Source organism: Rhinatrema bivittatum, chromosome 3, assembly GCF_901001135.1.
Source record: "Rhinatrema bivittatum chromosome 3, aRhiBiv1.1, whole genome shotgun sequence".
NCBI classification, from domain to species: Eukaryota; Metazoa; Chordata; class Amphibia; order Gymnophiona; family Rhinatrematidae; genus Rhinatrema; species Rhinatrema bivittatum.
The window spans coordinates 182,436,412-182,450,659 of record NC_042617.1 but is presented as its reverse complement, the minus strand read 5'-3'; the positions used below and the strand labels follow the sequence as shown (position 1 = coordinate 182,450,659).

At 44.9% G+C, this 14,248-nt stretch overlaps 1 protein-coding gene across 2 annotated transcripts in view; it reads right to left on the bottom strand.

Annotated features, from left to right (window-relative positions):
* FH (fumarate hydratase) overlaps positions 1 to 14,248 on the bottom strand; it is a 146,030-nt gene that overhangs the window by 76,163 nt on the left and 55,619 nt on the right. For both annotated transcript variants that reach the window (XM_029594019.1, XM_029594020.1), the window contains exon 4: positions 683 to 859. In XM_029594019.1, the coding sequence (XP_029449879.1) occupies positions 683 to 859 (177 nt within the window). The remainder of the gene's footprint in view (positions 1 to 682; positions 860 to 14,248) is intronic.

Below are 14,248 nucleotides of genomic sequence, written 5' to 3'. Positions count from 1 at the left end.
CCCTACCCCACCCCCAGCTCCTCACTTTCTCCAGTTCATTCCTCCCCCCCTACAAACCCCTTCACTCACCCTGGTTAATTCCCTCCCACCCTACAGGGATCCCCAGTTCACTCCCCTCCCTGCCCCATCTGGATCTCCTCACTCACCAGCTCATATAATTCTGAAACAAAAGAAGAGCTCTTCCATGGTGTCCTTCCCTGCTTGGGGCAGGGCCTGAGTGCTGGGCTTTGAACCACGTGGTTCAAAGTGCACCATTCAGGCCCCAGCAGGGCAGGATGCCACGGAGGAGCTCTTTTCTGTTTCAAAGTGATATCAGCCGGTGAGTGAGGATTGCACTGTCCACTGCAATCAACGCCTTCTTTTTCCCGAGGCGAGCAAGAAGGAGAGGGTGAAACACTAGTGCTTGCTGGCTGAAATTGGGGGGAGGGCTATGGCTTCCAGGACTACCCACTTTATAGCGGCTACCATAGCTAGGGAGCTCAATTTAACTACTCAACTTTTAACCGTTTTTACTGAGACCAATCAAGCTGTGAAGCTCCTAAATAAAGGTAGGTGGCAAGATTGTTTGAAAATGGTCACCCTTTTTGAAATTAGCGTTGCAACTAATATAACCAGTAAAAACATGCTACATTCATTTAAAGGACCACCAAGGGCCACATGAGGAGGTCTGTCCTGTACCGACCTGGCTTTTGTTAACATGATCATTAGGATGCACTGGAGTTTTGCTTCCCAGTTTGCCTCCCAGGATCTCAATGGCCCTGTTGCTGATGACTTCATTGACATTCATGTTAGTCTGAGTTCCCGATCCAGTCTGCCACACCACCAAGGGGAAATGTTTATTCAGTTTGCCTGAAGTTACCTACAGCGAATAAAAAGGAAAAAAAAAACACCACATTTAGGAGTTCTAGCTCGTCCACAAAAGAGAAGATATCATATTATCGCCGCAGTTCTGAACCTTGGGATTCCAGGAAAGATTGGTGGGAGCAAGATGGCTTCAGAGACCCCCACTGAAGGAATCACTGGCATCACCTGTAGCGGAGAAGCTGTCTCCAGTATGCACTAACACGGTAAAGCTTGGAGCGCTCTCAGCTGCTTGCTGCTCTGCCACAGGAGGAGAGGGTAATAAGAATATAAGAAATTGCCATACTGGATCAGACCGAGGGTCCATCAAGCCCAACATCCTGTTTCCAACAGAGGCCAAACCAGGCCACAAGAACCTGGCAATTACCCAAACACTAAGAAGTTCCTATGCTACTGATGCCAGTAATAGCAGTGGCTATTCCCTAAGTAAACTTAATTAATAGCAGTTAATGGACTTCTCCTCCAAGAACTTATCCAAACCTTTTTTGAACCCGGTTACACTAACTGCACTAACCACATCCTCTGGCAACAAATTCCAGAGCTTTATTGTGCGTTGAGTGAAAAAGAATTTTCTCCGATTAGTCTTAAATGTGCTACTTGCTAACTTCATGGAGTGCCCCCTAGTCCTTCTATTATTCGAAAGTGTAAATAACCGAGTCACATCTACTCATTCAAGACCCAGGCCCAGGCAGTTGGGCAGGAGGAAGCAGCTCTTCTTACTTCCCTCCATCTTTCGTCTCCCTGCTGGATGCAATTCGAGCTTTAGTACTCTTTCTGACCCCATTTCAACTGCCAGGCTTTATTTAACATGCAGCACTTCTTCCATCCCCCTTTCAAGCTAAAGTTAGCAAACCACTGCTCCAGAGCCCAGCAGAGCCTTCCTCCTACTTTTGATAGGCGAGATACCATAAGCTATGCCTTGGCAAATAAAGAAAAATCTGTCAGGCATGGCTAATGAAGGCCAAAATTAACTTTGAAAAGGCTCTAACTACTCAGGGGTAGCAAAGAATTAAAACTCTGCAGTTCTAATCCATTACAATGGGTCTTCTGACCTTACCACAAAGCAGGATTCAACTAACTTTTATTGTGCTTTTGATTTTTTATTTCTTAGCCATCAGTTATCTACAAATGTAAGGTGCAGAAACTCATGGGAGAGGTACAGTCTATGGGATGCAATTCCATTCTTCTTTCATGTTTAGAAGAATCATGCCTGAAGATCTTAAGGTGGCCAAACAGGTGGATAAGGTGGCAGCAAAAGCTAGAAGGATGCTTGGCTGCATAGGGAGAGGAATGGTCAGCAGAAAAAGGGAGGTGATATTGCTGGTGGAGTTGGTCCAGAGAGTGGCTACTAAAATGGTCAGTGATCTTCATTCTAAAGCATATGACAGACTTAAAAGATCTAAATATGTATTCCCTAGAGAAAAGGTCAGATAAGGGAGATATGACAGAGACATTCAAATATCTCAAAGGTTTCCAAGCCCAGGAGGCAGGCCCCTTTCAACAGAAGAGAGGCTCTACAACAAGGGGTCATGGGATGAAGGTGAAAGGAAGTAATTAAGATTTTTTTTTTTTTTAAACACAGAGGGGTGGATTTTAAGAGCCCTGCTCGCGTAAATCCGGGCGGATTTACGCGAGCAGGGCCCTGCGCGCCGGTGCGCCTATTTTACATAGGCCTACCAGCACGCGCAGAGCCCCGGGACTCGCGGAAGTCCCGGGGTTTTCCGAGGGGGGCGTGTCGGGGGGGCGGGCCCGATCCGCGCGGCGTTTTCGGGGCGGGACGTAGCGTTTCAGGGGCGGGTCCGGGGGCGTGGTTACGGCCCAGGGCGGTCCGGGGCGTGGCCGCGCCCTCCGGACCCGCCCCCAGGTTGCGTCCCGGCGCGCTAGCGGCCCGCTGGCGCACGGGGATTTACGTCTCCCTCCGGGAGGCGTAAATCCCCCGACAAAGGTAAGGGGGGGGGGGAAGGTGAGGGGAGGGCAAAAGAAAGTTCCCTCTGAGGCCGCGCGGCTCGGTGCGCGCCGGCTAAACGGAATCGGTAGCCTTGCGCGCGCCGATCCAGGATTTTAGCGGCTACGCGCGTATCTACTAAAATCCAGCACCAACAAAAGTACGCCAAATCGCGCTTTTTGAAAATCTACCCCAGAGAGAGTAGTAGTTGCTTGGAACAGCCTCCTCATAGAGGTGGTGAAGGGCAGTATCTGAATTAAAGAAAGCATGGGATAAGTGCAGAGGATTTCTGAGGAATGGTAAGAATTGTAAAGCTGAATAGTTAGTGTGGATGGGTAGACTAGATACTGGATGATCTTTTTTTATCATCGTGTTTCTAAGTTAAAGTGGTGGTAGTTATTGACTACATATCTTTTTGTGTTTTACTCCTTTCCCAAAGTCAGCTTCCTATTATAAATCTAAAATAAATCGCTGGAAACAATTGGTTGTACCAAAAGAATATAATTCATTTGCCATTATCCTGGACTATCACCATCCCAGCAAATTCCTTTTCCCCACGAACATCTATGGGTCAATATTCAGTAAGCTGGTGAGCGTCAAAGTTACCTGGGAAACTTTGCTGCTCACAGACTATGGGGTAGATTTTATAAATCTATGTGCGCGCGAACAAAAGTACGCCGGATTTTATAAGATACGCATGTAGCCTCACGTATCTTATAAAATCCGGGGTCGGCGCGCACAAGGGGGTGCACATTTGTGCAACTTGCGCGCACTGCCCATTCCCTCCGAGGCCGAAATCGGAGCGGCCTCGGAGGGAACTTTCCTTCTACCCCCCCCCCCCCCCCCGCACCTTCCCCTCCGTTCTCCTACCTAACCCACCCCCCGGCCCTATCTAAACCTTCCCCCTACCTTTGTTGCTAAAGTTACGCCGGCCGAAGGCTGGCGTAACTCTGCGCGCGCCATCACCCGACCCGGAGGCTGGTCCGGAGGCCTCAACCACGCCCCCGGGCTGGCACCACGCCCCCCGACACGCCCCTCTTGCGAAGCCCCATGTCTTACGTGCGCCGCTGAGCCTATGCAAAATAGGCTCGGCGCGCGCAGGGGGGTTTTAAAAGGGTTACGCGCATAACTTATGCGCGTAACCCTTTTAAAATCCGGCCGTTACGGAAATTCTTTTAAAAAAATTACTACTGCCTGGCAGCATCTGAGCATCCCCTCCCCTACAATAATTTCAAACTCATAGCACTGCCTCCCATTGTATGCAAATCTGAAAAACCTGGCCTGTTTGTGACACGCGAGGACTGGAGTTCGCCATCACTGACTTAGCCAGACAAACCCCTTTAAATTCCCTCATGTAACCTTTAAAATCCAAAAGACCAAGACACTATCTTAAGCACTGGCTAAAGCTGCCAACTTTATTTTACACTCCTCACTCTCAGAGCCAAGATGGTCTGAGGGCGCAGATTCATCATCCATTTCAGCATGGGATCCTAAGGCATTTGCAGATATTAAAGAACACGGCAGAGGGCAGCACTTTTATAATGGAGCTTTTCAAATTGACCAGCACTAATTTAAACTTTGTCATCTAAGTTGGGGAGCTAAACATATGGGTCGATCAAATCTTTCATTTAATCACCCCCAAACTTCACCCCCCCCACCCAATGCAAATATCTACAAAAAAATAAAAAGCTGAAAATATTACCAAGTATACAGGATGTTTTTATTAAGTCACCTACATTCCTTTACTATGCAAATTCCTATGTTTTCTTAAAGAAAAAAGAAGAGGTGAATACAAATGGGATTACAGTTAAAATTGGCACTTAGCAGCCTAAGTTTAGAGGCAGAGGAGTTAACGTGACTGACTGAGTATATGGTTGAAGCATCTAATGTCAACGTTTTACTAACTAATCAGTGCTGGCACTGGAAGGCTGCTCACGCCTATTGGTCAGTGAAACACCAGTGATGCGGGTAGGGTTGCTAACTAAATACTCATCATGCAGACCCTTTAGCTCTGTCCCTCAGCTCCCATTAGTGCAAACAGACACCAACATGCATACAGAAATAAAAACACAAAGTTTACACACATATAAAACGCATTCATCCACATCAATATACAACACACACATACACAAACATGAATAAATTCACACAGAAACATGCAAAGAACACAAACACACACAAATGTTATGTGGCCTGTTCCAAAGTTGAAATCTACTTTTTCTTAACATACTTAAAATACAAAACATTTAACTTTTTTTTTTTTGAAAGAAAACAAAATCTTTCACCATGCAAACAGGTAATTCTGTTAGTGACAATGAAAAGCGATAATATGATCTGGTCCACTCATCTTTGAAAATGTTGTAATGCAATGGGAGTGGGTGAAATTTCAGGGGGGGGGGGGGGGGGGGGGGGGGGGGAGATACATTAAAACGGGATTGATGTTTTTCTAAAAGTAGGAAGTTAGATCCTTGGGGATATTGTTGGACCCCACCTAAGCATGGAGAATCATGTTGCATGAGCAGTACGTAATGTTTACTCAAAAGGTAAAGATGATAAAGCAGCTCAGAACGTATTTAGAACTAATGTTAAAAACTGTTGCCTATGCTCTGATATTTTCACACATTGACTTCTGCAATGCGCTATGCTTGGGATTACCTGCAAAACTGGTACATGGGCTACAGTTCATTCAGAACAACTTCCCATATTGTCACAGGGAATTCTAGAAGAACTTTAGCCTATTCTTTACAGTTACAACTATAGTGGTTGCCAGTGCATGTGTGCAATAATTTCAAAATATTGCTGCTGACTTTTAAAATGATACAAGGTACCTGTCCACCCAATTTGAAAGGCAGACTAATATGGTATGAAGCAGGAAGAAACCTACATTCAACCACAAACCATCTTTTGCAGCTTCATGGAGAAAGGGCTTTTTATCAGAAACTACTACAAACTAGATCTTTTTCTGCCTCTGCTCCAGGACTGTGGAATAGTCTGCCCCAAGAGTTGGAGGAAAAGAATGTTAACAATTAGAAAAAAAAAAAATTAAAGACTTGATAATGTCATCAGCCTTTAGTTTTTAATTGGGAATGATTAAATAAATCTGAGAATGCTGATCTGTTAATTTGTTATTAAGACATGGTATTGTTGTTTTATTGAAGTTATATATTTCATGTTGTACATCCCTTTGAAAGATTTTTTTTTTAATCAGTAACGTGATAAGTAATTTTTAAATAGTAAATAACTTGACCAGCCTGCCATCCTGTAGCTCGAAGGCTGACCCTGCTAATGTCATCTTAAGATGTAACTCCTATGGCCAGCAGCACTTGCATAGGCCTATGCCGTGGTGGAAGGCCCTATGCAAATGTTGCAGCATACCTCTCCTGTCTTCAGGAGCCAGGGACGCAACTATCTTCACCAAGTGATCTGGTTCACTGACTGATGTGATCTTTGGGCCGAAGTTGAACAGACATCTTCAGAGATGCAAATAGGATCCTCTTCATCTGCTGTACAAGAGCTGAAATGCTTGGCTCTAATGAAAGGGAGGGCTCCAAGACACTCCATACCAGTTTAAAATGGGCTCTGCTAAGACTTGGGTATCCGCACCAGCAGAATAATATCCGGCTCCTTGCTCCTCGAAACTACAGGTATAATGGATGGAACTGGCACTAGCATTTCAAGCTTCTTTGCTGACAGTGCTGTGGAATGTGTGCTCTGCACCAAAGATGCATGGGGATCCAGGAAGAATAGCTGTTTTGGCACCATGGGGACCTTCTGCTCCATGAAAGAAGATGAGACTTGCAATGCAGTGCCAACCGATATCAGCAACAAAGGACCCCCAATCATGGTGCCATGCTGTTTCTTCTTCCAGTTCCAATGAACTCCATTTCGGGGACGAGTCCCACTTAGGCATCGACCATGCCTCTTCTAGCACCAAATGCTTCTGTGCCTCTCTCAACCCCAAGCATGCGGACATAGCAGAAAGGGAAGCTTTCACCACAGATCAGTGATAGAAGAAACCCTTGCTCAACTCTGTGCAGCGAGAGCTTGAGAAGGCCCCTCTCCAAGAGAAGTAGTAGCTCCTATGACTGGATTCAAGGGTGAATTCCTTGAGTGCCTTTTGGAGATTCTGTATTTTCTAGGTCTGCAGTTTTTGGGCGCTGGGTAGCATCCTACTAAAAATGTAGTGGTTTGCCATGTTGTAAGTCTGGGCTCAAAAACTTTTAACAGACCCTTCTATGAACATTTATTTATTTTATCAACTTTTCTATACCGTCATTCAGACATGCTATCACAACGGTTTACAAATTAAAAGTAAAATACAGGATTACATAAAATTAAGAAGTCAGTCTTAATAATAAGAGGATAAAAAGGTACACAACTCAAGCATAAAGCACATTAGTAAAATTTAAAATGTAGTGTTAATAAAGGATAAAATACCAAATAACATAAAAGCACAATAAAATAAAACATCAGTGATCGACATCTGGAACTCACAAATGCAAGACCTGAAGTTGCTGATGCCAGGCTTCTTTTTTGGTCCATCTCCAAACATCTTGGAAAAGCAACTCGTCTCTTATCAATTGAAAATAATTTATTTTTTTTTAGGACAGCATTTAAAAGTGTCTTTGAGGAGTTGCCGAGGTAACAGAAAACAATTTAAACAAGACAAGTATTATGTAAAAATACAGAAAGGCCTCAAGAGAAGGTCACCTGTCCATACAGCGGCTCAGACAGGATCAAACTAAAGGGCTCATCAGGGAGTGCATGAGCTTTTACTGAGCTATTGTCGGATAACATCACCTACATGTCATGGATAATTCAGCCCTACTTTTCAAATTGTTCTATTGTGTGTGGGTAAACTTAAGCATATAGAGTAACTACATCAGCAGCTTTCCTGCAATGTGAAGAGGTGTTCCTGGGCACAGGGTTGTGGAGTGGCTTATACTTATATGCATACTCTCAAATTTTCAAAAGTGTGTGGGTATTGCTCAGGAAAATTATACCTTCATTTGAATGCCTTATCATATTGCCTCCCCTGTCTCTCCTCTAAACATATACATATTTCAGTCCTTAAGACAAATCTTTATTTTCTGTATTCTGTTGCCTCTTCATCCAGTCATTATCAGTCCTGACATATGGGTTTATACTCCCCTATCAGTAGATGGAGACAGACAGCAGGTTTGCTGATGTAACCTTAAATATGGTCTTGTGCTGACCTCAGAATGCCAGTGTTCTCAGTTCCCAGCTGATGGTAATACAGAATAGCCATGCAGAACTGAGAGTCTAGTTTAAGCTAGACAAAGCGAAATTTAGCAAGGATTGACTGGCTCCTGAGAAGCAGGACTTAGGGTCTAATCCATTCCTGGTTGAGTATAGTTCAAGGTGGGTGCTTTCAGGAAAACTCTGACGGTGCCCTGGACCAAGATGGCCAGGTTTCTGAGCCTTCCCTTCCTTCTCTGCTATTTCATCTTTGCTCTTCCCCTCCTTCCCCTTTTCCTCTGCACCTCCTATTTGTAGAAATGGCAATAAAGTAAAAAAAAAAAAAAATCCCACAAAAACAAAAACAGAAAACAAGACTTGCAGGGGAGCAGAGACCAGGCCTGGCATGGGTCTCTTGTTTGAACCCATGAGCCACCAGCAAAGTTGTGGCAAGTACTCCTTACAGGGAGGAATTATGACAAGGAAGAGTGATACTGAGGCACGAGAAAGGCTGTAAGGGTCCAGGATCTTGTGGCGTATGCCTCTCCGCTGAGCAGCCAGAAACAATATGTCACATGTGTTCAAAGGAGGAGGGGGTGCCACACTAGATCAGGCAGCAATAGCATTGGAGGTTAGCAGTTTTCTGCTGGCACACTTTGTACCACAAGGGAACAGTGGCCATTTTGAAGCCATGAATCAGTATGAGTGGAGGGGAGCAGAAAATGGGCCTCCAGTATTGCCTCCCTATGAGGGCCATGGAAGGACAAACCAACATGGGAGTTTCAGTCGTGACAGGGGAACTCCTGGCTGCCTTTGGTTCCCTTACTTCTGCATCCCCTGCTTTTACCCTGGAGTTGGTTCTGTTGATGAACCAAGGTGTAAATAGAGGTCTTCCCTTCTCCTCATGGTGAAGGCTTTTCCAGGATCAAAGAAATGCATCAGGTGAGAAACTTTTTGATCTGGAGAGGAATCATTCTGTGACTCTACACTCAGCATTACCAGCCTGAACCAAGCAGACCCACTTTCAAAGCCAACTGCAACATTTTTATAAGATACTCCTAATCTGGTGCCTCCAAGAGATCCCTTAAACCAAAAGGGTTATGATGTGGGAGGGGAAAGAAAGACAGGGAGGATCTAGTGGAAGGAGAGGATTCTCCTAGGGAGGAAGATGATTCCTCACTGATCTGACTGTTCAGACAGAAAGAATAGCCCTCATTGACATCACAGAGGAGCAGGGGAAAAACTAACATTGCGGGGACTCCATTATGGTGGGCATGAAGAAGCTGGAAAGAGTCTTTCATATCCTTCAATATATAGGGGAATTGGTCCAGACAGAGTGGGATTCCCCAGATATACACCTTAAGGTTGGTAAGGCGATGGGAAAGCTTTCTGAAGGAATCAGTCCTTTTGAGGTGGCAGGGAAATGGGGGTGGCAGGGAAACCACCGCTTTCCATTCTTCTCACGGAAGCTTTGGGAGAGCCCATCCTCCAAAAATTCAGATAGCTGCTTCTTACCAGAGGTGGATCCAAACTACTTCACACCAGTGGTCTTAGACATCGTTAAGAGTCTGTTTCACCTTGGAAGCTTCCTGTCCTATCTCAGATGCCTTTATAATGTCTCCCTGCTACTCCCTACAGAAAAGAGCAGTGTTTCAATCCATTCTAGCTTTATTGCCCTTCACTGCTGAAGTTGGGTCCACACAAGACATATTTTACTTATTTTATTGCTCCCAAAAAATGACCCCATTTGCATATGAAGACCTTAATGTTGGACATAGTGGCCATAAGTCAGGGAGTGTTTCTAACTTCCTGAATTTGATGGAAGCCTACTTTCCTACCCCCATGAAGAAGAATCATCTAAGGTTTCTTTGTTTTTTTGCAGTCTAGAGAGTTCATGTTTGTTTCTGGGAACCTCTGTTTGGCCCGACTATGGCATAAAGAACCTTTTCCAAAGGGATGGTAATGACAGCAGCAGCGTTGTACCAGGAGGGGTTTTTGGTGCATCTGTACCTGGTTGACAGGCTGACCAGGGTGAAATCAGCTGTGCAGAACCACCATTCCACCACCAGAATGATATGCTTACAGTACAAATTAGGCTAGGTAGTGGATTTTGCAAATAGTATTCTAGAGCACCTAGAAACTCAGAAGGAATTCAGAAACTTTGGGGGCAGATTGGTAAGCTGTTTGCCATGAGAACTGTAGGGCATGAGTCTGTCTGCAAGTTCTGGGATCCATGGGTCGGTGTTGGAATTAGTACTTTGGGCAAGTACTCATGTATATCCATTGCAGAGATATTGCCTCTCGTGATGTTCTCAGTCTCAGGACTATATGGTGATGTTTCTCCTCCCAGGTGAGGTCAGGTCCAATCTGCACTGACAGCTGACTGAAGAGAATCTGGAGAGAGGAATGGATCTGTAATGATGACCAATGTAGTCTCTTCATTTGAGGATTTCTCTCCTGGGAGGCACATGGTTCAGAGAACTTAAAGTTACTTGGAAGAGTCAAAATGGTTCATCAATCCTTGGGAAACAAGAACCATTAAGAATGCTCTCCAGGAATTTGTTCCTCTTCTTCTGGGTCAGACAACCTGTATTCTCTTGGACAACACAAAGGCGATTGTGCAGGTAAATCATTAATGAGGTACAGATGACTGGAGAGGTAAGCCAGCTCTTAATGTGGGCAGAAATCAATATACGTGGACTTTAGGCAGCACATATAATGAGGGTGAAAAATATTCAATCTTAAGCTGACTATTCTAGATGCAGGAGAATGGGAGCGGTCAGATGCAGCTTTCTTCCTCATCATAAATAGATGGGGAAAGCCAGTTATGGACTCTATGCCACCAGCAGGAGAGGCATGTTGGAAAATCTTTTTCAGCCCCAGGAAAAAGATAGATTAGTCAGGGTCAGATCTCATGACTCAGTCTTGCCCAGGTTCAGGTCTGTATGTTTTCCCCCATGGCCTCTGGTGAGTTGCGTTCTCCAGAGGATAACTGGATATCAGGAGCTAGAAAGTTTGGTAAATCCTACTTGGGCCAGGCACCCATGGTAGACAGACTGATAAGATTCACGGATGGGATGCCTTTTAGGTTACCCAGGCCAAGGGACAATTATTTCAAAGTCGACTGGCTCTTGTGGATCAGTCTCATTTTGTCTTCCAGCATGGCCTTTGAGAGGGCCCATTTGACTAGGGAAGACCATTTGGATAGGATATCTACTCTTACAGTCCAAGAAAGTTCTCTCTTCTCCAGCCTATATGATGGTATGGAGAATTTTTGAAGGATGATCTCCTGAAAGGTTTGATTATCTGCTAAAAGTTTAACTGGTTTTGATCTTTGTATTTTTTGCAAAATGATTTACAGAGGGCTCTAGCGTTCCATTCCCTCAAGTTCCAGATGGTGGCAATAGCCTGTTTTAGAGGTCACTTTATGGGCAGATCGCTGGCAGTTTGTCAAAATGTGCCATGTCATCTAAAGTGGGAGACACATACATGTCTGCCCAAGAGGGAGATAGTTACTTCTTGGGAATCTTAAATTTGGTCTTAAGATCACAGGGTGTTGGCCTGTTTGAACCGCTCAAGACAACATCAATTAAGGATTCTTTCTTAAGTATTTTGATTATGAGCAGTTCAGCTAGGCAAATTTATGAGTTACATCCTGTGGGAACTCTTCTTGAAATTCTCGGAGGACTCTATTTAAGGTGATATTTTGGTTTCACTCCTTGTGACTTGGGCAGGTCACATCACCCTTCATTGTTTCTGGGACACATTAGAGGCTAAGTCCTCTGGGAATATGGAGATACCTAAAGTACCTGAATGTAAACCACTTTGAAGTATCACAAAAAGCAAAACGTAAATAATAGTAATGATAGTTTTTATTCTCTCCTTCAAAAGGAAATGATTCTCTGAGGCTTAGGAGAGGCTTCACCAGTTGGACACAGGGTCCTGTTCCTTTACATATCTATTGTTCTTTTTGAGGGAAGGGTAAAGAAGCTTTGAAGGTGCAACAAGGAGGCCATCAGCTCTATATATATTGCCAAGAGGTTGTCACTGCCCAGGTTCTTCAAGCATATTCTACCAAGGCGAAGACCTCATTGGAGGAAAGGTTCTGTTTTGAGTCTCTAGTGGAGATTGGTAGAATGGCGAACTGGGTCTCCTTGCATTCTTTGCAAAGTTCTACCATGTAGGTTTTTGAGCCATGGAGGATGCTGCCTTCAGCTTGAACTCCTTGACAGCGGGACTGACAGTGTCCCACCCAGTATAACTGATAGCTTGAGCATATCCCCTGCATCTGGATTGGTCTGGCTGGATGAAGAGAAGAGAGAAATTTAGTCTTACCTGCTAATTTCCTTTTCTTGAGTTCAGCCAGACCAGTCCAGGACCCTTGCAGACTGCCAGAACCTCATGTATTCCTTTCTGAGGTATGTGTTCAAGACTGATTCTTAGGAATTGGTACATGAGAACCTGTGAGGTGGTATCTGCCCTAATTTCATGAGTCTGTTTCACACCTATTCAGGTGGCCTAATTAGTTTTCTGGTTCCTTGGAAGCTCCCTGATTAGTGGGGGTAGAGGGAAAGTTGTATTATTTTAGCTTGCTACAAGAATACTGGCAGGCTGAGGGTAGCTCAGGATCCTATACTGGATGATGTCAGCAAACCTGTTGCTCTCTGTTTCCAACTGGTAGGCGAGCATAAACCTATGCACCTGGACCAGTCTGGCTGGAGTCAAAGAAAGGAAAATAGCATGTAAGACTACATTTTTTTTTTTTCACAGTGTAGTTAAGAATGCTGAAAATGTACAAGAATGATTCATAGCAAATGCCAGTTTAGGCTTAGAGAAGGTAATTTTAAAAGTCATTTTCACAGGCAAAACCATGCTTTACCTACAGAAACGGACTTTTAAAAATTGCTGTCTGTGTGTGGGTAATCAAAGGCGTGTAATTGCCCCTAGACAGGCAACATTAACCACAGTGAGAGGAGGCGGCAGCACTTATGCGCATACCTTAGAATTTTCAGAAGTACGTAAAGAAATTTTTTGGAAAAATAAATTAGCACATGTACAGGCAGTTTTCCTGGGGTAAATGGCAAAGGGGAAGGGCACGCATATTTTCCCTTTGAAAATGCGTGCAAAGTTTGAGTAAAAAGCACACACAAACTTTGATCCAATGGGGGTGGTTATAAAATAATCCCCTAAATAACTAGTTCTTCAGACCACACCTAACGGCATGCAAAATAACCCTTTTATTTTAGGACAAGTAAAACAATAAGCAAAGCAGAAAAATCATTACAGCAACTATGACCTCCAGCAAGAGGCTGGCCATGATCCTTTTCTGATCAGCTGGTATGGGCTACGAAGGAAGGTGTAAAATTGTATACTTCATTTTCTTTGCTCCCCCTTCTGCTATGCAAAAACTATTTTACTGCTGTGTAACCGTGGCGTGCCATCCCAATCACAAGAACTCTTTTACAAGATCTTTCTCAGGTAAGTGAGATCTTCCCTCCAACTTCTTAACAGGCCGATACAGTAAGGGCGCGTAAGAAAAAGTGCGGTGCCGGGCGCCCGCTCGTTTGCCATGCGCACAGTTCGGATCACATACCGCTCGATACAGTATTTAAATGGCATGCAAATGCAAGCTGTGTCCAAAGCACGTCCATGAAGCACAATCCATTTTACTGTATAGAGCGCTATACAGCGCCTATACAGTATCCTGGGTGCATTGGTACCTGTCATTTCAAATGTCATGTACCAGGAAGTGGATGGTTCTCCTACACTCGGGCATCGGGGATTGCCAGTCCTCTCTTCCCCCCCCTCCCGAAGCAAGGCGCAGGGCGAAAATAGACTCAACATGTTATTAAAGCAAATAGAAGTTGTAACAAAAGTAAACTTACTGCATGCTTCCAGGAGCCCCAGTCCTCTCTCCCCTCCTCCCGAGGCGCCCACCGCGGCTCCCCTGCCTCCCGGGGACAGCCGGCGGCGAAAGCGGCTTCCAGCAGCCCCGCCGGCGAAGGTGCATGAACGCACGTCCAATTTGGGCGCTCAAGCAGCGAAGGCGCATGAGGGGGGGAAGAGGACTGGCAATCCCCGATGCCCGAGTGTAGGAGAACCAGGCCACACCATGTTACTCGCTTGCTCCAACCCACCCACTTATTTGACCAGAGCCTGCCTATTGCTGTCACATCCCTCTAACGCCAGGGTCAGGGTAGGCGGTAAATTAGCGGGTTAAACACGCGGCAAAACAGTTGGTTA